This window comes from Erigeron canadensis, chromosome 3, assembly GCF_010389155.1.
Source record: "Erigeron canadensis isolate Cc75 chromosome 3, C_canadensis_v1, whole genome shotgun sequence".
Lineage (NCBI taxonomy): Eukaryota > Viridiplantae > Streptophyta > Magnoliopsida > Asterales > Asteraceae > Erigeron > Erigeron canadensis.
Window position 1 is genome coordinate 21,895,851 of NC_057763.1, and position 27,681 is coordinate 21,923,531.

Consider the following 27,681-nt stretch of genomic DNA (forward strand, 5'->3'; position numbering starts at 1 on the left):
TGATCTCTATGAATACTTTTGGTCCCTATTTATAAGGGAATTTATATTTGTCTTATTAAACATAGATTGATCAAGGAACATGTGCACATATTAGCACAAATAAAGGAGGTAGGTATAAGTTTGAAATAAAAACAATAATATTTTAACGTTTTTTCGCGAAATTATCCGAATCTTTTTTTTTTTTTAAATTGAAGTGCTGATCGTTACAATACAATGTGAAAACGTGAAAGACGGGTGGAGGATAACTGGATAAGCAGATGATAAGATTTTTAGGATGATTGGATGATATTAGTTTACTGCTAGATAAAAATAGGTGACATACACCAGTAAAACAGTTACAGTATGTTTGTAACTTTTACAAGTAATAAAATCAAGAACTAAATATATACTATCAACATTCTTGACAACAAAGATATTCTGGTAAGGAGTACCTATGACCAAGATATTATATTAACAACGAATTTAAGTATGATGATATGACTAAGACTTGCACAAAACCATGGATATCAGAAAACAAGTTCGCCTATGAATAGTTAGAAAAATGTAATTCTTTCGCCTATAGATAATCAATATCCTGAAAAAAAGGAAGTTGATGATGTTCATCTCCCTTCGTGTAGAAATAGCAGCGGAAACATGCACTAGTGTATGCTACGCTTTGTAAATGACTAAAAACAGGACTCGCTACTCGTAAATGCAAACACCCCGACCACCGCCATCTATGATATTCGCTGCAACGTACAGATACCATACTCGTATGTTTAATAAATATCAATGTCAACAACTTTATTTTATACGTAATTCATTAATATCATGTAGATAAGATGCCACAACAATGATCATATTAAACTTTATTTATATTTTATACTAGATTTTAGACCCGTGTCCAACATTGAACATGAGGCTTACGATATTATCAATATTAGATTTTCATACATTGAAGTCATAAGAGCTTATAATGTTGAAGATATAAGGTTTCAAGTGTTAAACTTTGCAAATTGTAGTACAATAATCACATGTTCTTCATTGTCATTATTAGCTGAAACATAGTGACGGAATTGTTTGTCGTAGTCATTCCAGAAGGCATATGCTATAATAAATCTTCTATAATAGAATTTTTTGAAACCAGATATACTCATAATGTGATATTACTATGAAAGATAATTAATAATTAAAATATAAACATACTTGTGATCTTGTGACATTCAAGTATATGTTTTTAATCATAATGCGGCTCCATAACACGAATAAGATAAAAATTTTAGAAAAGTTGTCTCAAGTTGATGGCTAAAAATAAATATAAATTAAATATTCAGGGCTATAAAACATAAATTGTTGATGAAAAACAAGTAAGTATATATTAATAAGACTTTTTCTACAAATACTAACATAATAATATATTTGGATAATGGTTATTATAATTAATTTATAATTAAATTAAATGATGACATAAGCAAAAGTTAATTTGATAAAACTAAACGATTTGATTGGTTAATAAATTATTAGTTCAATTTTAAGATAAAATATTAAATATAAGAAATTAGATTATAATATATAACTAATGGAATAGTTATCTTCGGTTAGATAGATGGTCGACACTTTATAGTGTTTATAATATTAAATATATTAAGTTAGATATCTATATTTATAATTTATGATTATTGGAATAGTTATCTTCAATTGAATAGATGGTCAACATTTATAGGTTTTTTATATAATTAAAAGTCAAGAAAGTCAAAATTGAAAATTGTAAAAATCCGAGAAATGTGATTGGTTAATAAGTTATTAAAGCAACTGTGTTTTAGTATAATAAAAGATGCTTTAAACTATAATATAAATATTTTGTTTGATTCCACTTAGTAATTATCTCTAAATTTATAGCACTTATCAAATTGATTTAGATAACAACTATATATTAGACCTGTGTCAAATACTGGACACGAGGCTTACGATATTATCAATATTAGATCTTCATAAATTTAAGTCATAAAAGCTTATAAATTTGAAAATATACAGTCCCAAGTGTTATACTTTGCAAGTTGTAGTACAGTAATCACATGTTCGTCACTATTATTGTTAGCTGAGACATACTGATAGAATTGTTTAACATGTTACAATAATTCCTCTATTATAGAACTTTTAAAACTAGTTGCACTCATAATGTGATATTATTATGAAAGATAATTAAGAATTAATATATAAACATACTTGTAATCTTGTTCTTGACATTCAAGCATATGTCTTTGATCATGATGCGGGCCTATAACACGAATAAGTTTATTTTCAATCACCTGTCATCTATGATAATTAGATAACAATTAAAATGGTTTTCATATTTTTTTCATAAAAATTAGGACTCTTGATTTGAGTGACAACTGTAACTTTAAACGTTAATACGCAAAACTAATAAAAGGGAGAAAATTTTGTACCTTTTTAATTAACAGATAAAATGAATCTTGAATAAAGTTCATATTAATTTGAATTTATATTATTTTCTTATAAGTTAATATTTATTTTTAGTTATGCCGTCGACATTAATATCTATATGTGTATATCTATATTTGTTTATATTATAAAAAGTTAAGAAACTCAAAATTAAAAATTTGAGAAAATCTTCAGATCTGATTACGCGAACTGTTTATAACATTTTAAAGATTAGATAAATTATTAAATATATAAATCTAAATATAAAATATGTACATAAGAATAAATTTAAAAGAATATACTTTATTAACATTGAACACATATATTGTATTTCAACTTTAGGAATAATTTTTTGCAAACAATATTTCATATGTTTTAATCTTTTTAGTTAACTAAATGATTAAAAATTTTGAAAAAAAATAAACATACTTTTAAGTATTTAGGAGTAAAAAGTGTATATTATTAATGAAGTACAAAAAATTGTAAATTTATAAGACTTTTTCTATAAATAATAATATAAATGCTAATATAATAATATATTTAGATAATGATTAAAGTTGATGACTAAAAATAAATTTAAGTTAAGTATTTAGGGATAAAAATTGTAAATTATTGATTGAAAACCAAAAAATGTAAATTAATGAAGCTTTTTCTACAAATACTAATATGATAATATATGTGGATAATGATTATTAGGATTTTTAATTTATAGTAAATGATGACATAAGCGATCATCAATTTGATAAAATTGAATGATTTGATTGGTTAACAAGTCATTAGTTCAACTGTCTTATAGCATATACTAGATTTTAGACCCGTGTCCAACACTGGACACGAGACTTACAACATTATTAATATTAGACATTAATACATGTAATTCATAAAAGCTTATAAGTTCAAAGTTGAGGATATAAGTACATACTAAGTGTTCAATTCAAATGCCAAAAAATGTAAAACTAATAGAAAGAAAACTAATGTAATAAAGAACATTGGAAGCATATACCCTCATTTATCATTTGAAAGACTTTTTTATAGACGAAATTTGTTGTAGTGTTTTTTGTCTTCTCATCTTTGTGACATATTAACACCTTAAAGCCCCTGTTTGACTTAACTCAAGATGCTACAATGTACAATTGTTCATGTGTGAAAACGAAACTTTGTAGATAGAAAAAAAAATTCAATTACATTGTAAAAATATTTATTTTAGTTATTTGTTTTTTATTAATTAAATAAAGTTATGTAAAAATCTAAATGATAACATAAGCGAGAGTCTTTGATGAAATCGATCGATATGATTGGTTAATAAGTCATTAATTCAACTGTATTTTATTATATATAAAATTAAAATAGTAGAATTACTATTAAAATCTTAATATATTTACATTAAATTTAATTTATTTTTAATTAATTAATTATATATAGATATATGATAGAACATATTATTTGATAAATATTAGTTATTATTTTATTAGATAAATATTAGCTATTATTCTATCGAATATATATTAGCTATTATTATTTATTTGTTATATTATATTAATAGGTAAAAAGTGTAAATTTATGATGGAAAACAAAAAAGTGTAAATTAAAGTCAAAATTGAAAACAAAAGTCAAAATTAAGAAACCGAAAAGTGTGATTGGTCGATAAGTTATTAGAGCAACTGTATTTTAATATAATAAAAGATAGATAATATAATAAGATAATCAATTTCAACTATCAAAAGTTACATTAATTCTTAATAGTTTATGCATATATAATATAGAGTGGTGATTTATATACCATTAGTTTTTGGCAATAGATTGTGTAACACATTTAATGATGTATCATAAAAACGGGTGATCTACCGTTTACTTCCCACATATACAGTATGTACTATACACACATCAAACATGAGTCCACTTGCAATCAAGGTTAATCTCACTCTTTGCAATACTCAGTTTTATTAAATATGGATTAATCACGGGAAGACTAATGTACTTTCTAATTTGTACACGGTTGCCCATTATATTTTTTTATTGATGAGGTTTACCCACATATTTTTTTTTTGTACACGGTTGACCCAATATTATCGACTATCACAAGTAAACCGGTCAACTTTGGGTCAATCGTGTACAAAAAAAGTATGTGAGTAAACCTCATCAATAAAAAAGTATGATGGGCAACCTGTACAAATAGAAAAGTACGTTGGTCTTTTCGTAATTAATAAAAAAAAGTAGTGATGTATGGTTAAAAAAAATATCTTATAGATGATCCCGCATACTTAATACATGCGAATCTTTCTTACTAAAAAAGGACTAACAACCAAATATTTGATACGAAACCCAAAATACAAAAATTTTGAACATTTTGACATTCTGGATGTTACATATCATTGCAACCCAATAATAATGAATGTTGGTGTCCGACCTCAAAACTTGTTTTTTTTTTGTAACGAGGTCTTAAGACTCGTGCGTTGCACGTCCGGGATGAATTATAATATTTTCATTTTTAACGTGTGGTTTAAAAATGATCTATATTAGAACGATGTTGAGTTGTATGTAAGTGTATAGTTATAATATGGACATAATTATGAAGAAAGAATGTAAGGAAACAAGACAATATAATATATAGTTGTATTGACCGATTTACCTGTGATAGTCGGTAATATTGGTCAACCGTGTACAAAAAAAAAGTATGTGGGTAAACCTCATCAATAAAAAAATATAATGGGCAACCGTGTACAAATAGGAAAATATATTGGTCTTCTTGTGATTAATCCTTATTAAATAAGGTGGACTTTTTTTTATGCATAATGTTTTTGATAATAATTTACCTATACTAAATATAGTTATTTATATGTATATTAAACTTATAATATAATATGGCTTTTGCTAAATACAATCCTTATTTATGTCATTATTAGTATTAATACCCGTACGATATATGGATTGACACATCATATTTATATATATCATGATATACATGTGTTCAATTATATTAAACAACTTAATAATAACATATCAATTCGGAGTAAAAGACATATTCATATATTTTTTGTTTCTTTAATAAATTGAGAAAGCGACCATACAAATAGATATTTGGATTAGTTAATGGAAAAAAATCCATGAACAAACGAAACCATGTTGACATGTCTTGGCTTGTTACAATATGAATATAAAATTATAATTATTGATTTAAATCATTTAAATTATGAGGATGTATGTATATATATGTATAATAAGTTAATAATTAAAAAAGATAAACGAAGAGCATAAAATATTATTACCTCGAAGAAGAATGCATGCGAACGATTTTGAAAGCCGCAATTGTTTGTCACAAAAGATTTTCGAAACAATGGTATTTATAGTACATGTTAACAATTAGTTAGTATCCTAATATAATAAGTATACATTAGTAAAGACACGTGTCCACTAAATATTGTGCCACATGTCGCTTAAAAAAATACTCAATCCTATTTTAGTTTATTGGTAGATTTACAATGATTATGTGATATCGGTGAATTGAACACGACTCTAAAATTTAATAATTTTAATAACTTTTCAATAAATTCGAAAAAACTTCTTTTTAAGTAGGGTAAATTACACTTTTCGTCCCTGAAGTTGGCAGCTTTTGCACTTTTCGTCCCTAACGTTTTTTTATTACAATTTTAACCTTAAAGTTGAGAGAATTTTTTAATTGACGTCCTTTGGCCAAACGGTGTTAAGTTTCAGCCGTTAAGTCCCACATGTGCAAAACACGTGAGGGACTGAAAAGTGAAAAACGTGAAAAGTTCAGGGACGAAATCTGAAATTTACTTTATCAATTGTCATCATCTTCATCTTCTCCGGCTGAGTGGCCGGAAAATTCGCCGGACAACTAAAAATGTCGATATCTCACTCGTTTTCTTTGAATTAGACCAATAAACCACCACCAAACTTTTCAAAATTAATTTCCGCACGAATCCTAACCAAAAGATTTCAGATTCAACACTTGCCAGAAAACACAAAATGTTATTAACAATCATATAAAATGGGTTATCTACACACTAAAACTATAAAATGCCTCTTTTGTGACTGGTGAAAGAGGGGGGGGGGGGGGGGTTCTTTATCAAATTCTTGCTTACAAACTGTAGGTTTTATGTTCCAGTAAAGTCTTTGGTAATTTACTATTTATCAATGTGTATTCAATTTTATTCCTTGCATGCAGGCACACTTATATCAAGAGTAAAAGAATATTATAGATTTATATGTTATGCTTCTAAGATTTTCAAGGTAATTTAAGATGGTCACTTTGCAACTTCATGCCAATGCTGTTTACTAATTGCTGTTATGTTCACTATTAATTTTTGTTTAAATTTTCAGCTTGGTAATGGATACTATAAGATTTCATCATGCCTACCTAGCCTTATGTTCAAAGGAACGAACATATAGCAAGAAAGTGAATATGGTTCATTAGTGTTTAGCTGTGTCTTATACTGTATCTTGTTGCCTGGTTAAAGCTTGACGGAAAGACATTACATATTTACCTTTTTCAGCAATTACGTGTGGTGAGAAGTTCGGTGGTGGTTTCGTGGTCTAATTCGAAGAAACAAGTGAGATATCGACATTTTAAGTTTTCCCCCGAATTTTCCGGCCACTCAGCCGGAGAAGATGAAGATGATGGCAATTGATAATGTAAATTTCAATCTTCGTCCATGAACTTTTCACGTTTTGCACGTGTGGGACTTAACGGCTGAAACTTAACACCTTTTGGTCAAAGGACATCAATTGAAAAATTGTGCCAACTTTAAAGTTAAAATTGTAATAAAAAAAACGTTAGGGACGAAAAGTGCAAAAGCTGCCAACTTCAGGTACGAAAAGTGTAATTTACTAGTATTGTTCCCAAATAACTTATCTCTAGCACAACGGAGGAGTTAATACCCAAAATGGTGTAAATGGAAAACATATTTACCAAAATTGTATAGTTGTAAAAATATTTACCAAAGAGACGTCTTCTCAAAAAAATATTTATCAAATTTTTTTTTTTTATTACTTTTGTAGGATTTTTACCTAAACATTACGTTGTACTTGTTTTATCAAATCTACCAAATTATTGAAACTTAAAAACTCATGATATCTCATAACATTACAATGCCAATACAGGAGAGTATAAGCATAGATCTTAAATAAAAAAGTATCACATACATATAAAAATTCTTAGTTTCATTCAAAACGCATGATTTAGCAATACCATGTATGTGAACAAATATCAAGCAAATGAAACATTTAAAAAGATGAAGGCAAATCTACTTGATCATTAAAACTTAAAAGCTCATGAATTTTTATAACATTACAAAGCCGATACAAGAGAATACAAGCATATATTTTAAATAGAAAAAGTAACAATTATATATATAAATCGTTAGTTCCATTTGCTTCAATTTTTGTAAGCGTTCCATTTGCTTGATTTTGTTCATATACATAGTATTGTTTAATAATGGTGATAACTTCTATATTGCGTTTTGAATGAAACCAATGATTTTTATATGTATGTGGTACTTTTTATATAAGATTTATGCTTATACTCTCTTGTATTAACATTAATAAAAAAACACCATTTTGGTAAATATTTTTTAAAAAACACCTCTTTGGTAAATATTTTTTAAACTACACCATTTTGATAAATATGTTTTCCATTTACACCATTTTGGGTATTAACTCCACAAAGGAGTTGGTATGGTATTAAATAAAAACAAAATCTTATCTTGCAATATTATCCGAAAGAAAATTCTTGAAGTGAAGTTCTCATTGCATCTTAATGGTTGCATGTACATTATAGTGTGAAAACGTACGTGAAAGAGGGGTGGAGCCGTGGAGGTGGGATAAGAAAGATAACGTTTTTAGGTGGTTGGTTTCCTCCTACTCCAACACGTGAAACACTAGATATTTGTATCACCCGTTTGATAAAGGAAAAAAAAATAAAAATTAGAAATTTGCATGAGATTAGTTTCTAATAAACATGTATTTTGTAATTTTATTAATTTTAAAAAATTACTGTAGTATTTATATTGCAGTTAGATTTTAATGATAAACTAGATTTTAACCCGTGTATATCCACAAAATATAAAAATAATCATCTATTGTCAATTTATGAATAAGAAGAATAAATTTAAACTTTGTAAATAGTTTTATTAAGCATCTTTGTCTTAAAAGAATAGCGAGTATCATAAAAGACTTATACATCATTGATGGTATAAAATGTTAAGTTGAGTGCTTCTAATTTTTTAAATTGAACAAACTTTGCATTAAGTATAAGTTTTGTTGTTATAAAAAAAAATAACCGGATAAGAACCCTCTATCCCGTGTATCATTTGGTATCCGCTAATCCTTAAGTCAGGCTTGTGTCTAGGTAAATCTCAGTCATTTAATAATCTTCGGATTATCTTAAGTTTGTTTTTGGCAAGACTCGAACCCATAATGGTTATGATTTGTTATTTATGTATTTTATTCGATCATATTAACGATTTGAATGCTTATAATAAAGCAATGAGTTAAATTAAAATATAACATTAAAAATTAGCATAAAATTAAAAAAGGCAAAGGTTAATGTTTTTTTGCCAAAATAACAACTTCATGTAAAAAAGTTGTGGAATTTTACAATAAATATATTTTTATTTATTAGATATTTAGAGCATCAAGTTCACAAAATATGTTAAATAGAACATATTTTTGTAAAGGGAAAAATACATTAAAGGGAACCTATTTATCTAAAATTCTTAAAAAGAATAACTTATTTTGTTTTCGTTTATTTAAAGGATACAGTTTTCATAAATATCCTAAAAAGGGGAATATTGTTAATTTTAGACGACAGACAGCTGTTAAATTCGTTAGTTTGCTTACGTCACATTACTAAAACAATATTATATATATATAAGAACGATGAGAACACTTAAAAAACATTATTTTGATGCATTAAAAGTCCATAAAACTAACATAGTGCATAACTAATTATCATTATTTAAGTGTTTAACAACACATTGATCCGTCAAAATCGAAAAAATCAAGTTTTTTGGTGGATGCATCATTTTGAAGAATATGCATCCAAGATGGATGCACAAAACAAAAAACATGATTTTCTTGATTTTGACAGGCCAATGTGTTGTTAAACACTTAAATAATGATAATTAGTTATGCACTATGTTAGTTTTATGGACTTTTAATGTATCAAAATGATGTTTTTTAAGTGTTCTCACCGTTCTTATTTTAATATATATATATATATATATATATATATATTATATATATATAGTGAAGGGATCAAGTGAGAACCAACATATATGGTGATAACTATGAGAACCATTGAAAAATCATCTCTAAGAGCTTTGCCCTTAGAATTAAAGGCTACGTCCGTACCGTAACACCCGTTACCATCTCATGGATAGCCGTCCATCAAATTAGAACGGATGTAGGGCCACGCCCGTACCGTATTCATACGTTTTCTTAACACGTAACCATATGGTTTTTAACAAAAAAAAAAATTTCTTTTCATTTTTTTTTTTGGAATGGATTTTTGTTAAAAGAAAATTAAAAACAAAAAAAAGTTTTAAAAAATGAAAAATAAAAATTAAAAAAATAAAAAACCACACAAAAAAAAGAGAGAGAGAAGAACTAGTGATTTTCACGGTTCTCTTCATATTTGTGGTTCTCACATTAACCCTACCATATATATGTATATATGTATATATATAACGTATAATTAACATTTTTACCCTTCTCTTTATCATTTTCTCTTTCCCCGTTTCCCCCTTTCTTCTTTCCCCCTAAGTTAAAAACCCTAAAATCAAAATCAGTACTCAAGAATGGTGGTTTATGATTAAGAAACACCAATACGGATTTTGCTTTCCTATTATTGTGTTTCCTCAAGTAAAAAATCTCCCACAATCAAGTAATGGTGGCTGAACACAACAGTTCCTATAAGCTTTCACTACCTCTGGATTTCTAGCCAAACCAGTTTCACTTCAGCACATTCAAGGAGGCAACACCCCCCCTCCCCCCTCTTCAATTCAGAAACCAGAGAACATAATGGGCAATTGGGTATACCAACGATTGCAGCAAAATACCACTACTTTCCAGATTACTTGAAGCGTGGAATCTATTGTCATACCCATGCCTAATGCAAATGTTTTCCACTTTTTTGGGACCAAAGGTATCCACCAAAAACCGTAGGATGGAAGGTGTAGCCAGATATTCTGGCATGAATTTGACAGGACGATGGAACCCATTTCTAGCCCATCTGAGATAAAGCTTAAAAGGGTTCAACCCATTACTGGAATCAAAGACAAACTCAAGTTCAAAGAGCACTTTTCCCCTTGGTTTTGATATCCAATCCCATCATCCATTCCATGTACCAATACCATTATACAATACCCACGGACCTAATTCTCTTCTAAGGCACCGACTATCAACATCAAGAGCATACAACTTTAGGAAAAGGTCACAAAGACGTTCCTTCGAAGCCAAAAACATGTATCCTCGCAATTGTTAACCTCGCGAGTAATGGAACTAGAAGATAGAATATCTGGTTGTCAGAAACCAGTTGTCCCACCAATATCATGCCAAACACAAGTCCTCAATCCTGCACCAAAAGCCAATAGATAACCTCCATTATCTCCATGTAGCTCTCTCGAACGAATCATTGGTGTGTATGTATGTTCTCGATGAGCGTCCATTTTGTGATAAAACTCCTAAGGAAAGGCTTCATTTCTATGCTTAAATGAGTTATTATTCCGGAATTATTGCTACTTAATGAATGATATGTTTATGCAGGTTCACGGAAGATGCGAAAGAGGGAAAATGACATCAACTAACTCAAGAAGGAAGCCTATGAAGATACAAGACACAAGAAAGTGATTCGGGAGCCAAACGAAGACGCAAGAAGAAGAACAACAGCCACCAGCGCCGCTGGCTACCTTGCCAGCGCCGCTAGCCCAAGGAAGCCCAGGATCAGCGCCGCTGGTCGGCCCAGATCAGAAACCGACTTTTATCACTATTTAAGTCAAACTAACCCTCAAAACCCTAAGAGAGAGCCGATCCAGCAGCCCGAGCCACCCAGCAACAACCCTAGATCGATCTTGTAGATTCCAAGGAAGTTTTGGAGCTTCTAACACCTTCCGATCTTCACCCTCGGTCTAGATTTATCTCTTTTATTTACTTTTCTTATTGAACAATGTCTTGCATCTTTTCAGACTTTGTTATTCCTTTAATAATGGTAGGCTAGTAGGATGAATACTTGTTTGGATCAATGTGATCATGTAGACGCTTATTGTTTTACTGTGTTTGTTTAGATTATGTTGGAATGTGTTTTACTGTTTATCGTAGATCCATGTTTATTAGTAATTTATGTTGCTATTGGTTTTATATCCGAACATATTAGTTTAATTCTGATGGTTGTCTATGATCATACACTAGGACTAATATGCTAGGACAGAAAACGACTAGTCGGTCTATAACTAGAAGTAAAAAGTGATTCACTTGTAACCGATGGATCCTGAACCATAGTAACTAGGATGAATTGAACATGAAGCTTAACAATGCCAGACGTGATCCTTTGACTTGTAACCGAGCACTGTGGTCACCGGAGGGAATTATATCTGGTCATGGCTTAAGAGCCGGGTAACTAAAAGATGAATTAGTAACACAAACTTTAGGTTATTAATGCCTAAACAATGAATCTAGCGAGAATTTGTTTATAATGTAGTGTGAGTCTAGCGACATCACTACTAATTAGAAAAAGTGAATCTAACGAGAATCTGAGCCGTGATGAAGTTTCCAACAGACTAGCAAACCAGTAGGATAGTATTTGGTCGTACCATGAAATCGGAGATGCCAAACAAGTATTTTAATTTAATTTTTTTATTAGTTTTTCTCAAATATTTTCAGGTTAGCCTCTCGCTGAAAAGCGGTTGCGGCTAGATTTTTAATTTACTGTTAAAAGTATTAGTTTATTAGGAGTTAGTGACAAACCCCCAAAACAAACTAGAATTACACGTACTACTAGATTAGGTAACGCAATGCGTCCCTGCGAACAATCCTGTAACTTACCACTAGGCATATTATACTGACCGGGTTCTCTGCTCGTTATAGTATGTTTAGGTTAGATAGTTACTTCTACAACATAAATTTAAAGACAAGAAATAAAAAACGCACATCAGGTCTTTTTTGGCCCGCTGCCGGGGACGCGACGCATTCTTAGTTTAGTAGTATAGTTCGACCCTGCTTTGTGTTTCGGCACGAAGTAGTTACTTTTCAGTACTTAGTTAATTAGGTTAAAATTAGGTTTAGCTCAATTAGGCCGTATTTTCATTTTTCTTTTAAAATCAAAAATCCAAAAATATTTTCTTTTTCATTTTTAGTTTAAGTAGTTTAATTTAATTTTTCATTTTTAAATTTATATTGGTGCGTTGATCTTTTTCTTGAGTTTTGCAGGATATTTAGGTAGTTGATTACTAATATTAAATAAAGTATTGATATAAATTAACTTTTAACTATATTTTATTATTAGATAAACATTATGCAATAAAATATTAATCATTTTTAAATTGTGTTAAAAGTGTAAGTTGATGATGAAAAATCAAAAAGTATACATTAATTTAGACATGTGTTAATTTAATTAATTTAAAAAAGTTAAGAGTTGTGATTAGTGTTAGGTCAATTGCCTTTTAGTATATATTAATATTAAGATTAAGATTGTGGACATGTATAAGTTATAAGTAAAAAACTGTAAAAGTACAAGATATCATAATGTATTAGAGCATCCCCAATGGGTATCACCAATACATTCCAATACACTGTCACGTCAGCGCCACATCAGAAAAACTTATTTCCAATACATTTCCCCCAATTCAAACCCAATATCTAATTTAATACATTCCAATACACTCCAATATTTTTATTTTCACACTTTTAATTAAATAAAACCATAAATATATTTTATGAAAAAAATACAAATAATAAAACGATAATAATAAAACAATATAGGATGTTATAGAAAGCTAGAAATAACGTCGTGTACGCCGATGTTATAGAAAGTACCTGTGACATTTTTAACTCCATTGTTCCGTGCTCGTATTTGTGGATTAAGAGTCGGGATAGAAATGCAAGATCAATTGGGTGAACTGACGCGAGAACCCCATTTTTATAGGTTGGGGCGACAACCCATTCTTATAGGTTAGCTGGTTATGTTTTATTTTAAGATATCAGTTTGATTCTAGATAGTGTTCATAGTTGTTTGTTATTGTAACAACTAGCAACTGCTACTTGGAATTTTTTTCTAATGAATTTCTTCTGTTGTTCAAAAAAAAATATAAGAAATTTCTTATTTTAGGAAAACAATAATAATATATGAAACTATAGGGTAAAATTTGAAAGTTTATGTATACTAGATGACAAACTATAGGCTCAGTGAAATGCCTGAGCAACACAGTGTAATTCCAAAGATTAATGAGTTTAGTATGGTGAATAACAATGTGCTTATGGATGCTAGTAGTGATATGATTTTTTGGCATTTTAAGAATGAAATTGGAGTTGTAAGTCCAGCTGAATCTTTTGGTAATATTGTGTATTTTTGTGATTTTTTGGGACAAAAATCTTTGAAGGAAGGAGTATTAGGTATGGGAATGGTTATGCACAATTTTGGGTGGAAACCGGGATGGTTATATAGTACCACTCATATGGGAAATGTCACATGGTTGAAGAATGGAGTGGATCGCTTTAGCTATGAGTTTGTCACATTGTTGAAGGATGGAATGAATCTTTGTAGTTATGAGTTTTTGGTTTGCCAAAATAATAGCAAAAGGATAGGAAGCTTAAACATGAGCATGAAGACTATACAACTTGTTTGTGCAATTGAGAGTTTTGGTTGGAAACCAGGTTGGATTTGTTTTATGAGAAATGGTAATGAGGCGCACACGAGTTTTATGTGGAGTTTTGCTATGAAGTTTTGGATTAATGGGGTTGATTGTTTGTCTATGAGTTTGGAGAATAAAGATATTATGAGTTTGGTGATATTGAGTATTGTGTATGTGCAAATGGGGAATTTTAATGAAGTTCCCGGGTTGTTTGCTGATATGAAAGATAGAAAACGTGTATCCTCTAGTTTGAGTTTTTATGTGAGTATGTTGGATGTACCATTGTCTTCTATAACTGCTACTTTGGCACGGGAAGGAAACCAACCTGCTGGAGTTGTTTTACTAACTGTTTTGGGAGCCGAGACTGCAAATATTGCTGCTGCTAGTGTTTGTGACCTAAGGTGGCTTGGAAAGGCAGAAGACGAGGCATCTAAGAAAGTAGCAAGTCAAGATACTATGAAGAATGCGAAGATTGATGTGCCGAGAGCTTATAATACCAAAAGGTCCACAAGATTGACTGATAAGGAATATACAATTGATGTGGATGAAGCACATGAGTTTGATGATGCATTAAGTGCAACAAAGTTGCAAAATGGTCATATTAAAGTTTGGATACATGTCACAGATCCAGTAAGCTTCTTGTTCTAGTTTAACAAATGGGGGCTTTTGTTTATACCCATGGTATGTATGAAGCCTACGATCAACTTGATCTATGCTAGGGTATCTACTGATCAGATTAGTCGATTAGGGATCCATTGGGAGGCTGCAGCTCTTGATGGGTTTGACAAGAATCGGTTTCTAGCAGATAACATTGATGAGGAAGTATATTCCAAGAATCTGATCGAAAAGAGCATTGTAGAGGTTCAGTACAGCCAATGTCAAACGTCAAAGCAAACTGTAGATGATGCCACCCAAGGGAAGTTCAATCAACTGAAAGTGGAGGTAGTCACTACCAGGGTTACTAGTGGTCCGTGTTGTACTACTGGGTACCAAAATTTGCTTATGGATGGGATGAAACATCTTGACTTCGGTATATATTCTGGCTCTCCATGAAGATGGGGTTAAGTTGCTCGTATATGATGAACATGACCTCACTTATAATTGGCTTGATAACTCAAGATGGGATCTTACTATGGGATCTAATGTAGTTAGAAACAACCAGACTCTCGAGTTACATAGACTTATTTGCAGAGGTCCTGCAGTAGAAATGAAAGACAGAAGGGTGTGTTTCAATTGTCATGTAAGAACAGACATGTCACCATTGAATGTCACTGCAGATTTATTGATTATGGAGGTTACTAATGGGGTAGTTTGGACTACTTCACCCGAAACAGGAATTGTGTGGATTAGATGCTTTGACATAAGTGATGCTGCCATTTCTTTTAAGGGCTACAAGCTGAGTGAGTGGTGCGTACAATCATTATGGAAGTTCTGGATTGTTGTTAAGAAGAGATTCAATGATTTTGATCAGGTCAAAGCAGCTACAACAATTACAGATGCATCTAATACAAGAACTGTGAGGATTAACTGTTTGGATTCATTGTTTGAGGACAAACAATCCTTAAGGGAGGAGTATTGTTACATATCAAAATATAGTCTAGCTGTAAGTGTGATAAATGATAGAATTAGAAATGACAAGTTAGAAGAATGGGTTGTTATGTCGGTTATGAGCAGTTATGCAATATATATATTGATACATACGTGATAAATAAGATCAGACATGAATTGAAACTTCTTTTCTCTGAATATCCTCTCTTCTCTAAATCCATCTTACAGTGAATTTCACTGTAACACGGCCGGAATAAATCCCAATACGGAAGCCCAATGGTGTGCTCCGTATTCAAAGTCCGATATGGACAATACGAGCACACATTGGGGGTGCTCTTATATTTAAGTTAAACCCGATTAACTTTACTAGTCAATCACTTATACTGGTTGACCAAAATTTACAAATACTTACTTCCTACCGTCAACTTGAGGGGAAAATAGTTGGTTATTATTGCCAGGCAATTTCAAAATGAAGATATCAGTTAAAAGTGTTCATGGCTACAGGTTAAAAGGTGAACTGTTATTCACTAATAAGCAGATGGGTGTTCTGAAAAAAACTAATTAAATCGGACGTTCCAACGTCGACAGCTAAAGGATGCAACTCACTTGAGGTGACTCGAAACCAAACACCTACCAGGCCATAACTGTAGAAGGGTCAAGCGTAAATACTCCATTTGCCACTAAAAGGAGTATTCTTTTAAACGACTTGTCTAGCCAAAGACTGAATATAAAGATAATGGTTTTAGGTTATTTAGTTATTGTGTTTAACTAGAGAAAAAGGATAACATACATGACCCGCGCGATCTTGAAGCATTTTATGCTTTGCAAACATCATTTGGTTTGTAACGATTTGTGTTGATTGCTTGTTTTGCATGAACAAATGAATTTGATCTTTCTTTCAAATATGTTTTCAAGTAGAGACCATCAATAAGTTGTCATCGGGAGCACAAGCTACCAGCTACCACTTATTTAAAAATTTCTTGGTTCTATATGTATAGAGCGTCATCAAGCGAGCCTGGTTTTTCCAAGCCACCTAGACGTACGTGGTTGATGTGAAATTGTAAATTGTTAAGATTAGACGCGACAAAATGGCAGGATAGAAGGTTATGTGTCAAGACACATAACCTTTTTGTACGTGTCAAAATAAATCTGGTTAGGTTAATCGAAAACACTTTTAGCTACCATCTTTTCTAAAATAACAAGGGTGTGCTGAATGTGATTGTAACTGGTATATACTCAGATTAAGAAAGCATTTTTGTCATAACCTGAAACTTCATAGAATAGATGAACCAATTAAGAATGATTATTCGATCCAACCCCGAGTTCTAAGAAAACTCTAAAGGCAAAGCTTCCCAATGCAAACTCGGTTTCCAGTCGGCTTCTGTAAGGACTTTTAGTATCTCTTTTGCCACTATTTTGCTCCCGACAGATGTTAAATGCACTCCGTCACTGAGGTTGGAAAAACAATTATTCAATAATGAACTGTTATTATGAAAAAATTGGTCAAACGCAAACATATCTACATGAACCAAATAGACTCCTGATGCAACTTGATATATATGGTAAATTAGGCAGTCCAATAACATGTAAAAATAGGTTTGGGTCAAACTGGGTCACTTTTGGCATAGGTTAGGTTGTGTTCACACAAAACATTTTTGTATAAAAAACTCCGTCGTTTTTGTAAGCAACAAATGCTCGAATTTTTATTTTTGGGGAAAAGTTAATGTCTCAGATACTTTTACAATTACAGTACACTTTAACATCCTAAGCAGCTTCATAGAGGCTTAAAGGCTCTCAAAAGCAATCTACTTCCAAAAACTTACTAACACAAGCATAGTAGTATATTAACTACAAGCAGCATACTTAAAACAGTTCCAAAAGTTTACTAACACAAGCAGGTGTTAACTTCCTTTTTTATCGTTGTTAGCAATGTGCTTCCACTTTTGACTGATGCTAACAACATACTTTCATTTCTGTAATAATGTTAAAAGTGGTTAAAAGCACTAACAACATTCTTGGTGATTTGTCACTGATTGTTAAAAGTCAAAACTGGCAATAAATTCTAAATGAAATACTATCACTGAAAATTTTCATCTGCCCTAGTAGTTTAGTATAAGCAGTAAAACACCTGAAGTACCATGCTCTTTTCAGCAATTAACCCTTACACAAAATAAGCAACCAAGGTTGATAAGTAGTCAAAGCAAAGACGGAAGGGCTAAAAGAGAATTAGAAGCAAGAAACATAAAAGGAAGAATTCCTAGAATGTAAGCAAAGTTTTGGAAGCCTGGAAAGCATACTCACATAAAGCATGTTGTCAGCCAGTCACTATGCTGCTTAAATGCAGTACAAAGGTTAATAGCCTTAATCCCCATCTCTTGGGATATTTCTACACAAGCTTCTGCATACTTTTGGCACAGTTCAGTTGTGCGATGATTAGGACTGGTTTGACAGAAGAACAATTCTAAAAGTGTCATAAAATATATTAAGAATCAGAAGGAAAATCAGAAGAAAAACTGAAAAAAGAACATTCGTCGGCAATAATTACCCTGTAAGTTGTGCCTCGTTCACGGGAGGAGCAGAAAGAAATATTATGCGTGTTTTTTCTGAAAGGCTCTGGTAACAGGTAACAATATGTAGTGTCATGGTCTCATGGATACTTTATAAAGCAATTTGTATATCCTAACTAAGTAATAATTACTTGAACTTTCGATAATTAAGGGCAAAGTTGCCCATTGTACCTTCCATATCAGAATCCCACTCCCTGTATTTTATGGCAAGTGTACAACTATTTTAAGCACATTATATACAACCCTTCGGGCTTTGTTTAGCAAAACCCAAATTTGACACTATATGTTTGGTGCAATCAAATTTGACACACCAAGAGTCGAAACTATAGAGTTACAGTTTGTGGCTCAATAGCCACCTCATACATAGTTCTCAGTTTTGGAAAGTTTATTGCCAGTCATGCCTCACTTTATGAATGAATAACTTCCACGTATATTGTGTTGTTTCTTTATACGTAGTTCAGACTCGAACATGACTTTGACTGACACAGTGACACGAACAATCAAGTTTAAGGTCTTATAGGAAACGCCACTCTACTATAGCAATGCTTTATTACTTGACCATGTTGGGTGTACATAATTTTTAAAGGTAAAACGTACCTTGAGATGGATAGCAATTTTCCTCATATTTTCAACATACTCAGGCAAAGGTACATGAGGACATAGTTCATCTGGACGAGGACCCACAGAGTCGTTACCTCCAAAATAAACTATAACCAGAGATGGTTGCACTGCTTCATCCTTCAGACAGACATGTTGAAAGAGAATATACAATTGACAAAAGTATTGTATCACTTGATGAATATAGCTTAGACGTTCAGGATACTTATAAATATCTTATAGGCATTAAAAATAACTTTCAATTATAAGTTGCCAACTATTTATTACTTCGAATATCAATAAAATATCAAAAATAATAATTACCTTTGGAAAAACTTGATCCAGTACAGCCACAGCTTTCCTGGAGTTCCAACCACCATATCCTCGCAAAAATATGTCTGCCTACACCATTTACATGTGAACAAACAATCCATCTGTTACTAATATTTCATTAAGTTGACTAGATTGCATTTTCATGCCAAAAAAAAAAAAAATTTGAACATGCAGAATCACAGGGTTGGAATTTCGTTAACAGAACAAGCCCAAAATGTTAGATGTTGGTTCGAGGGGGTAAATCAGTAATTTAAAAAGTTAAGAACTACCCAACACCCAATCCAAACAAACAAAATAAGCTATAGTTCATTGGGTTAAGTATCTGAGTGTGTAAGTAACTTGTACACTTTTTCTATTGTGTGAATGTAACTTTCATTTGGTTCATTGTATGTAACTAACCCCGCTAAATTGAATGTTTAATGTAAAACTTTTACGTTGCCAATCAAAAACTTCTACGTGGCAGCTCATATGGTTTGCCACGTATACAATTTTACATTAATCGTTCAGTCTAGCAGGTTACTTACATACAATGAACTAAATGAAAGTTACATTCACACAATAGAAAATGTGTAGAAGTTACTTACACCACCAGATACAAACCCTTGTTCATTTTGATCCGGTACTTTTCGTCCGATGTTGAAGTAATGTAAAACCTCCTTGAAAATGTGAATAGCATTTCACATGATCTTTTACATTTTCAAGGAGGTTTTACATTACTTAACCAACATTGAATGAATAGCATTTTACAGGATGTCAGGATCTGTTCATTTTTGTTTTACACTACTTAACCAAATATGCTATAGACTATAGTTCAATCGATATTTTACATTTTGTTGGATTGGATTGGTTATGATTAGAATTGGTTTGCTCGTCGAGCAGTCCTAACTTTTCAGTATAACTGATTGAAAAAACCCCATAAAACCGACACCCAAGTACCCAACCGTTTGAGTACCCCTAAGTAAAAAATTAGTTGTTATCTAAAAGGGCACACTGCTGTAGTTTGAATCAGCGTGAGATTGTGTGAAACTTGTGTTGATTTCAGTGCCTAGGGCCTCAGACTGAAATTCCTAGCTCCGCCATTGGTTCATTTAACTCGCATCAATGTTAATGATTTCTAAGCGATCAACATATTAAAATATGGTAAAGTAATATATATTTTGTCCATATATATCTGGTCTTAACCTTGTAACAAGTATCTAATGTGTAACAACCCCAAATGGTACAACTAATTCCCCCTTCCACCATGTACTATTTTATCCATCTATTAAAGAAAAAAAAAAAAAGAGTTGCCAAAAAATGCCCAAAAAACCACCAAAATCCCATGTACAAAATTTAAAAGTTCAATGGACCTAAAAGTCAATAATAAAAAAGGTAGTTCATGCTTAATTCCTACCAAGAAATATTGTTCCCTAATCACACTAAAACATTATAAATACCAATAATTATCAGTAATCGAAAGAGGGATGTACATGAATACATATAGACGATGGTGTAGTAGTCTTTGATGATGTTCAAAATTAATTAAAATTCAAAACTTAAAAGAAAATAAGAATAAGACAACAATTGTAGATATAGAAATTGATTAGAAAGAAAGAAAAAACAAACAAACCTTGCGAGAATAAATGTCAGCAAGAATGGCACCCCAGCCTTGCTCACGAAAGCTATATTCAACAATTGAGGAGCCAAACAACACGAACTGTGGTCTTTTTGGTCCGACCATTTCTGTCTCTCCTTTAAGTCGGTCCTCCTGGTGTTTCGCTCGTCGTCTTATGTGTGTCAACAAACAGTCAATCACTCATCTAAATTACTCCTAAAATTTTGAGAGTGTGATACTATATATATATATATATATATACTAGGTATTTTACCCCGCGCGATGCACGGCTAGCTAAAAAGATTATTTTATACATTAGTAAATAGCTATTCTATAGGTTTATTATGTAAAAATTGATTATGTTATAGTTCATGGTTAATTCATGTATCACTCTGGTCACCCTATGTTTTTTAGGACATGTCGATAGCACAGTCACTTAACCTACTATAGTGATTACACATCCTTTCTAAGAATATTTAACCTAAGATATTTTGATATCATCAACAACACCATTTGTGTAGCCATAAATCGCGTAAAAATGTATTCACCATGTAGATTAACACTACAACATATCAAACGTAAATCGCGTAATAATGTAACATGTTATATATTCATCAAACGTAATAATATGTACAAAGTAAAAACCAAACATGACAAAATTTAGTCATATAAAATACACATAAATTTAGTCATATGAAATACACATAAATTTAGTCATATGAAATACACATAAATACAATACGGATAAGTAAAAAAAACCCAATAAGATAAATAAGAGAAAATCATTATAGTTTTTGCTTTTTATTATATAATAACTTTGTTTTATGATTAGAATAACAACCAACTTTAGTTAAAGTTTTGGCAAAAAGGAAAAAAAAAAGAGATTCAACAAAATTGATTGGTCATATATAATCTAATAATATATTCAAATAATTTCTAAAATTTGATATAGTCTTTAAAGTTGTATATATTTTAATAAATAATATTATTTTTGTCAAATATGTGTGCCAATTTAGTAGATGCATGGACGTTATTTTATTTTTTTAATATGCATTTTGATATTATTTTTTTATCTTGTGTATATAATTATGATTAATATATTATATTATATTTAATAAAATAAAATAGATTATTTTGAGAATAAATAAAGGTTATAAAATAAATATATTATAAAAAATGTATGGAGATGCCACGTAGGATAAAATCCTATGTGGCAATATTTAAAAGTAGCTTTAGATTGAAAGAAGGCTTTAGAAGGCTAGGATTCTTATTGTTTTAATATAGATATATAGATATATAAGTTCATTTTTTTTCTAAATAGTTTATTTTTGAAAAAAATATGGAGTTGACACATAGGATAAAATCTTATGTGGCATTTTTTAAATATAGTTTAGATTGTAAGAAGGCTTTAAAAAGCTTGGTTAACTACTTTTTTATAAGAGTTATAGATATATACTAGCACGTTACCCGCGCAATACGGCGGTGGTCGTGACGGCGATGATGTAATGGTAGGGGCGACTGCTGGTGGTAGATGAAACGTCAATTGGCGTAAATTATTTATGTAAAAGGTTAATGGAGATATTTTCAAATGATAAAGGATTGATAATGCAATTTAATCATTAATGTTGAGGGGATAGTGTAAGTGAAAATATTAAATATTTTAAGGGTGGTAGATGAAAATATTACATGGGAGGACATCTTAGACATTTCCTCCCATGTAACTTTTCAACATGGGGGTATTTTCTTTAATAAGTAGTATAGATATATATTGAAAAGTTATTTTGAGAAATTTTTTTGTGAGAACCTTTGAGAACTTTTCAAATCAAGCTCAACCGATGATTATTCTTTACATAAAAATTGTTTTTTGATTGTTTTCTGAATAACTTATGTGTAATTTTGAAGTTTATAATTGTGTGGGGCATGGATTATCATCCGTTATACAATTATGTGGAGATTTGGATTCTTGATCACATGTGCACGAATATTGCTATGATTACATGTGATCGACTTGCATACATGTGATCATAGCAATATTCGTGCACATATGATCAAGTATCCAAATCTCCACATAATTGTATAACGGATGATAATCCATGTCTCCACACAATTATAAATTTTAAAATTACACATAAGTTATTTAGAAAACAATCAAAAAACAATTTTCATATAAAGAACAATCATCGATTGGGCTTAATTTGAAAAGTTCTCAAAGGTTCTCGTAAAAAAAAGGGTTCTCAAAATAACTTTACCCTATATATATATATATATATACTAGTGTTTAGAATCGTCCATTAGAAGGGTAGTCTCTAGATATATAAATCTTACAATAATTATAAAATAAAAAGTGTATGACCAATATCAAAATTTAATAAATACGAAAGCTAAAGAAGAAACATATGAAAATTAACTCCATATAAATATTTGATTATATTTTACCTTTTTTTTTCCAACTTTAGTTAAATAAAAAGATAAACAAAAAGTGTATGACCAATATCAAAACTTAATCAATACGAAAGCTAAAAAATAAACATATGAAAATTAACACTATATAATATTAATTTTAGTTTACCTTTTTTTTCAACTTTAGTTAAATAAAAAGTGAAACAAACACTGTAGAGTATATAATTTGGAAAATACATATCAATTCATTAACAAAGACCATCTCGAACGTTTCGATTTTCTTCGGGTTGTTCCACTCCGAAACAATTCATACATGCACAACACGGAGTCGTATATGACGGTTAACATGTGTTGGCTTATAAGATTTTTTTTATTAAAGGTCGGCCATTTTTATTAAATAAATATTAAAAAAAATAGAGGATTAATAAGGAGGAAGTATTACGCTAAAGGAGTAGGATTAAGGGTGTTAAGTGTACCCTCAACCTCCACTTTTAGTTATATTATAGATATGAAGAAAGGAATATGATGTTACTTAAGTTGGGTGAAAAACCCCTCACATACCTTTTTTTAAACCATAAAAATAATGAGGGCCAAACATTTATTCAAAATATTAAAATTGATATGTGAGGGGTTTTTTTACCCAAGTTAAATGCATCACAACCCCATACTCACTTTTCTTATATATATATATATATATTATCCACTAACTTTCTTTCTTAATTTTGCCCCCTGATTTTTCCGTATATTATCATCCAATAGTTAGGAGAATTTTTTGGTTATTTGTTAGGAGGATTAATCATTTCCCATATGTAATATCTCTGCTACTTTATAAAAAAAGGAAATAATTAATCCTGCTAACCAAATAGTCTAATAATCTTTCTAATTATGAGATGATGACATGTGAAAAAATTAAGGGACAAGAATAAAAAAGATAATTAATAGATATCACATGTTATCTTCTTAATGTATTATGAGGATTATTAGGTTATTTAGTTAGGAAGATTTATCATTTTCCTTATAAAAATTATCACGCAAACTCTCCCTCCTAATATTTTTCAATACCCTCTCTCATAAAAATATCTTCATATGAAATGACTATTATACCCTTAATGGATTAATTAATTGTTTCTTTTCTATTCATAATTTAAACATCTCCACTATAAAATACTTATAAGTCCCTTAATGAAATAATTGGCAAAATAGACCCATCAACTTTTAAAATAACCACATTACCACGTTACATTAATTATTTTTACATTAATAACCACACCGTCACCACCCGTCATGACACCACCACTACCAACCACCCCCGCCACCACTACACCGCCGTATTTTGCGGGTAAAATGCTACTAATAATATATTTTTAATAAGGTTGTCAAGCTGTCATTATCAAAACTAAACAAAACAAAATAAAAATGATAGATAAACTTTTAGTTATTAATTTACTACAGTTATTATGGAAAATGAACAAAGCTATCAAAAACAACAACACGCCATCCATACTTAAGAAAACGTATAAAAGATGTGAGATTTAAACAAGTTTATCTTTAAAATAAATATAATAATTTTATGGGCAACCTAAGATATCATATCTCGTTTCCTTCTAAAAAATGCAAGATTTTGTTAAAAATGTTAGTCACGTTTTTTTCTACGCTACTCATTTTATCATCATAGACACGTTTTTTACAAGATAAACTTTTGGATACATATTGCACGGGTATCATGCTCGTCATTTGTAATGAAAAATAACAACAACCTTAAAAAAACATAGATGCAACAAAATAGCATAATGTCTTAAAAAGATACAATAAGAATAATAAAATGCAAAAAAAAAAAGATTCAAAATACTATCCGGAAAAAAAAAGTATGTTTTTGTTTAAGAGCATTATACCAATTGTATAAGGGGATGTTTGGTTCGTAGAATTCAAAGAAATTCCCTTAAATTGGAATCTGAATTCCATTCCTAACCATGTTTGGTTGGTGAAAATAATGAAATTGGAATTTGTTACTTTCTTTTCGATTCCTTATATCATGGAATTTAGAATTCCTTCTCAAAAGCCATGAAATGTTTTGAATTCCATAGGAATTCAAATATTTTACTAATAAACCCTTATTATTATTATTACTTCTACTATTGTTATTATTGTTATCATTATATTAATATTATCAATATCATTATTAATATAATTAATTCTCAATACTAATATAAAAATATTATAACCATTATATTTTATTATAATAATTTATATTATTATTATTTAATATTTACTAATATTATTATCAATGTTATTTTTTAACTATTATTATTAAAAAAATTATATTTGTAATATTATTATTCTATTAATATTATTCTTATTTATTATTATGCTATTATTAATATTATTAACATTTTAACATTTATCTTTTATTTTTGTTATCATTAATATTATTATTTTCTTATTTTTTTATTAATTTTTATTATTAAAACATAATAATTATAATACTTTTATTTATTAATATTATTCTTATTTATTATTATTATTGTTATTTTATTATTATTAACTTTTTGATTCTTTATTACTATTATTATTATTAATGTTATTACTTTTTATGTTATTATTATTTTTATTCATATTGTTATCATCGTATCTTTATTATTATTTATTTATTATTAGTATTTATATTTAATATTACTTTATTAGTATTTATTTTTATTTTTTCATTCAATATTTTTTATTACTATTTTTACTAGTATTAACATTTTATTGTTTTTATTTTTTACATTATTATTTTTTATTTTATTTATATTTTTAAATGTATTATGATTGTCATATATTTATTATTATTATTTGTTTATAATTATTTTTATTTATATTTAGTATTATATTTATTTATTATCATTCATTGTTTTTATTACTATTATTATTATTATTATTATTATTATTATTATTATCATTATCTTATTTATTTGTTTATTATTTATTATTATTATATATTGTTATTTTCATTAATAGTAACTAGATTATTGTCCCGCGTAATACGCAGGTAAATATATTTTTATGTTTTTATATATATATATCTAAAATACTATTTTCTTAATTAATAATACGTTAAGAAATTAAAATATTTAATTTCACTTTATTAACATTTTTGTTACCTTGATAATTTCACAAACACTTATTGTGTTGCTCATTAAGTCTTACTGAATAAATAATTATTCAATGCCAAATGTTATTACTTATCCATGTCATCACAAATATCTCGATTTCATTCAGATTTTCATGTCATATTATAAAAAATATCACAGATGACACATTCTTTAGATGGTGCCAAGGCATACAACCTTCTAAACTGAGTTGCGAGATTGTCACCATCAATCCAATGATCATTCCAAAATATTGTCTTATTTTCATTCCCAACTGTTCTTTAATAACATCTTAATGGGGCTAGCAATCGAGTGTGTCTCAGAGAATGAGGAACATATATTTGCCCATATATTATTATGATTTATTTTAGGGAAAAATCCATAAAAAGGTAATCTTTTTACTCAAAATTCCTAATAAAGGGAATCTATTTAGGTTTCATCTATTAAAAAGATTTCATTTTTATAAATTTCTCAATAAAAGTAATATCGTTAGTTTTCGTTGTTACTATCCGTTAATTTCCAAGTCACCATGCCACATCATTTACAAAGTATACGTGGATGACAATAACAATATATATTTACATGTTTATATATATATATAGTTTCCTTATTTTGAGAACCATTTTTTTTTGAAAAACCATGAGAACTCTTAGATAATATACTTGTTCACATGTTTTTTTTGTTCATTCACATGTAAAATGATATAAAAAGGTATGTTGTAGAAGAAACTTTTTTATGAAATCTTCAAATTAGCCTTTTATGAACTTTTGAATGAATTTGTTCACATTTTCTGTTCACATGTGACAAACGGAATTTCTTCTGCAACATATATTTTTATAATGTTTCACATGCGAATGAACAAAAAAAAATATGATACAACATAAATATTAGGAGTTCTCACGGTTCTTAAAAAAAATGGCTTCTCAAAATAAGGGTCATATATATATATATATATATATATATATATATATATATATATACCCAACATTAGAGAAACAAGAAGAAAGAAACGAAAACGCAAATCAGAAAGTAAGAAAAGAAACGTACACAATAACACAATTTGACCTTAACAATCTGAACTTAACACAATAACATACACTTGCACACACACTCACCTTTGAAATAAGAAAGAGACAGAAACAACGATTCCGATCTGCACATGAAGAAAAACGGGTTGTTTATTGACCGACGTTGACCAGATTCCGGGGAGTTTTGAATAATATCTTAATTAG

The 27,681-nt window shown here is 29.7% G+C and overlaps 1 protein-coding gene across 1 annotated transcript; it reads right to left on the reverse strand.

Annotated features, from left to right (window-relative positions):
* Positions 1-17,040: 17,040 nt before the first annotated feature.
* On the reverse strand, positions 17,041-21,134 carry LOC122593153 (GDSL esterase/lipase CPRD49-like). Its single transcript, XM_043765518.1, has 6 exons — positions 20,940-21,134; positions 19,322-19,399; positions 18,998-19,138; positions 18,379-18,446; positions 18,135-18,272; positions 17,041-17,282 (listed from the first exon to the last, which is right to left on the reverse strand). Exons 1-6 carry the CDS (start codon positions 21,048-21,050, stop codon positions 17,159-17,161), a joined length of 660 nt encoding a protein of 219 aa, XP_043621453.1. The 5' UTR covers positions 21,051-21,134; the 3' UTR covers positions 17,041-17,158.
* Between the last annotated feature and the right edge of the window lie 6,547 nt (positions 21,135-27,681).